This window comes from Quercus lobata, chromosome 5 (assembly GCF_001633185.2).
Source record: "Quercus lobata isolate SW786 chromosome 5, ValleyOak3.0 Primary Assembly, whole genome shotgun sequence".
Classification (NCBI taxonomy): domain Eukaryota; kingdom Viridiplantae; phylum Streptophyta; class Magnoliopsida; order Fagales; family Fagaceae; genus Quercus; species Quercus lobata.
Window position 1 is genome coordinate 37931515 of NC_044908.1, and position 2043 is coordinate 37933557.

The window sequence follows — 2043 nt, forward strand, 5'->3', positions numbered from 1 at the left end:
ATTGTCACTTTCACAGAGACCATAGGCATGACACGGATGAGTGTTTTGATTTGAAGCAGCAAATAGAAAATCTCATTAGATAAGGGAAGTTGAGAAATTTCCTTGGACGAGATCATAAAGATGAGAAGTCGAAGGGAAAGGTAGAAGAAACATCAAGACCTCCACTTGGAGAAATAAGAGTCATCATAGGAGGAACCTCAACAGGGCAATCTTTTAAGTCCAGAAAAACATACTTGAAGGTAGTGCAGAACGTCCAACTCTCTGGACGATCACTAAGGACGAGGGAAATGGACAAACAAGCCATCACGTTCATGGACGAGGATGCTGAGAGGGTTCACCACCCTTATGACGACGCCATCGTCATCACTTTGCTTATTGCTGACTATATGACAAGAAGGGTGTTGGTGGACAATGGAAGTTCAGCAGACATCTTGTATTATCCTACTTTTCAGCAAATAAGACTTGGACGAGATCAACTTCGTGTAGTGAATTCGCCCTTGGTAGGGTTCGGAGGAATGAAAGTGCAGCCTATAGGCACCATTACGTTACCTGTGGTGGTGGGGGCATACCCACAACAGATAACCAAGGATGTGAATTTCCTTATGGTAGATTGTTCATCCTCTTATAATGCTATAATCTAAAGGCCAACTTTAAATAGTTGGAAGGTAGTCATATCTACTTACCACCTGTTAGTCAAGTTCCCTACAGAGTATGGGGTAGGACAAGTGCAGTGAGATTAGCTAGCAGTAAAAGAATGCTATTTGGCTATGTTGGCCATGGATGAATAGGTTCAGACGATGAACATTGAGGAGAGGAGAGTTGTGGCAAAGCCCACTGAAGCATTGGAAGACATCCCTTTGGACAAGAATAACCTTGAGAGGTATACAAGGGTTGGAGTGGATATGGAAAAGAAGACGAAGCAAGATCTTGTCCAGTTCTTAAAGAAGAGCATTGATGTGTTTGCATGGAGTCATGAGGATATGCTGGGTATAGACTCTAGTGTCATTACCCACCGTCTAAATGTATATCCTTCCTCTAAGCCTATACGACAGAAGAAAAGAGTGTTTGCCCCTGAGAGAGACAATGCCATTAAAGAAGAGGTTCAGAAGTTGACTGTAGCAAAGTTCATTTGAGAGGTTTATTATCTAGACTAGTTGGCCAATGTAGTAATGGTCAAGAAGGCTAATGGTAAATTGAGGATGTGTGTAGACTTCACCGATCTAAACAAAGCCAGCCCCAAGGATAGCTATCTATTGCCAAATATTGATTAGTTGGTGGACTTGACTGCAAGTCATAAATTGGCAAGTTTCATGGATGCTTTCTCCAGATACAATCAAATAAGGATGGACGAGGCAGACTAAGAGAAGACATCCTTTATCACTAGTCAAGGCTTGTTTTGTTACAAGGTGATGCCCTTTGGTTTGAAGACTATAGGGGCAACATACCAAAGGCTCGTTAACCATATGTTTCGTCCACAAATTGGACGGAATGTAGAAGTTTATGTAGATGATATGCCGATGAAGAGTCTGGACAAGGGAAAGCACTTAAACGACTTGCAAGAAACCTTTGATATGCTTAAGCAGTACAAAATGAAGTTGAATCCCAGCAAGTGTGCTTTCAGAGTTTCATCAGGAAAATTCCTCGGATTCATGGTTTTGCATAGGGGAATTGAGGCAAATCCTGATAAGATTCAAGCAATACTGAATATGAAGCCTCCATGAAGTATCAAAGAAGTCCAGTCTCTTACCGAACAAGTTGCTGCCCTTAACAGGTTTGTCTCTAAAGCTACTAACAAATGTTTATCATTTTTCAAGGTTCCTAAAAAGGCATTTGAATGGATGAACGAGTGTCAGAAAGCTTTCCATGACTTGAAGACTTACCTCAATATGGCTCACTGACTGAGTCCATCTGTGCTTGCTGAAGAGTTGTATTTGTATATGGCAGTGTCCCCATATGCAGTAAGCTCAGCTTTGGTTAGAGAAGAAGGAAGGGTGTAGAAGCTGGTCTACTATACAAGTCGAGTGCTAAGAGGGGTGGAAGGGC

The 2043-nt window shown here is 41.9% G+C and overlaps 1 protein-coding gene across 1 annotated transcript; it reads left to right on the top strand.

Annotated features, from left to right (window-relative positions):
* Positions 1-287: 287 nt before the first annotated feature.
* Positions 288-1133, top strand: LOC115990425. Its single transcript, XM_031114259.1, has 2 exons — positions 288-605; positions 789-1133. Exons 1-2 carry the CDS (start codon positions 288-290, stop codon positions 1131-1133), a joined length of 663 nt encoding a protein of 220 aa, XP_030970119.1.
* Positions 1134-2043: the final 910 nt, after the last annotated feature.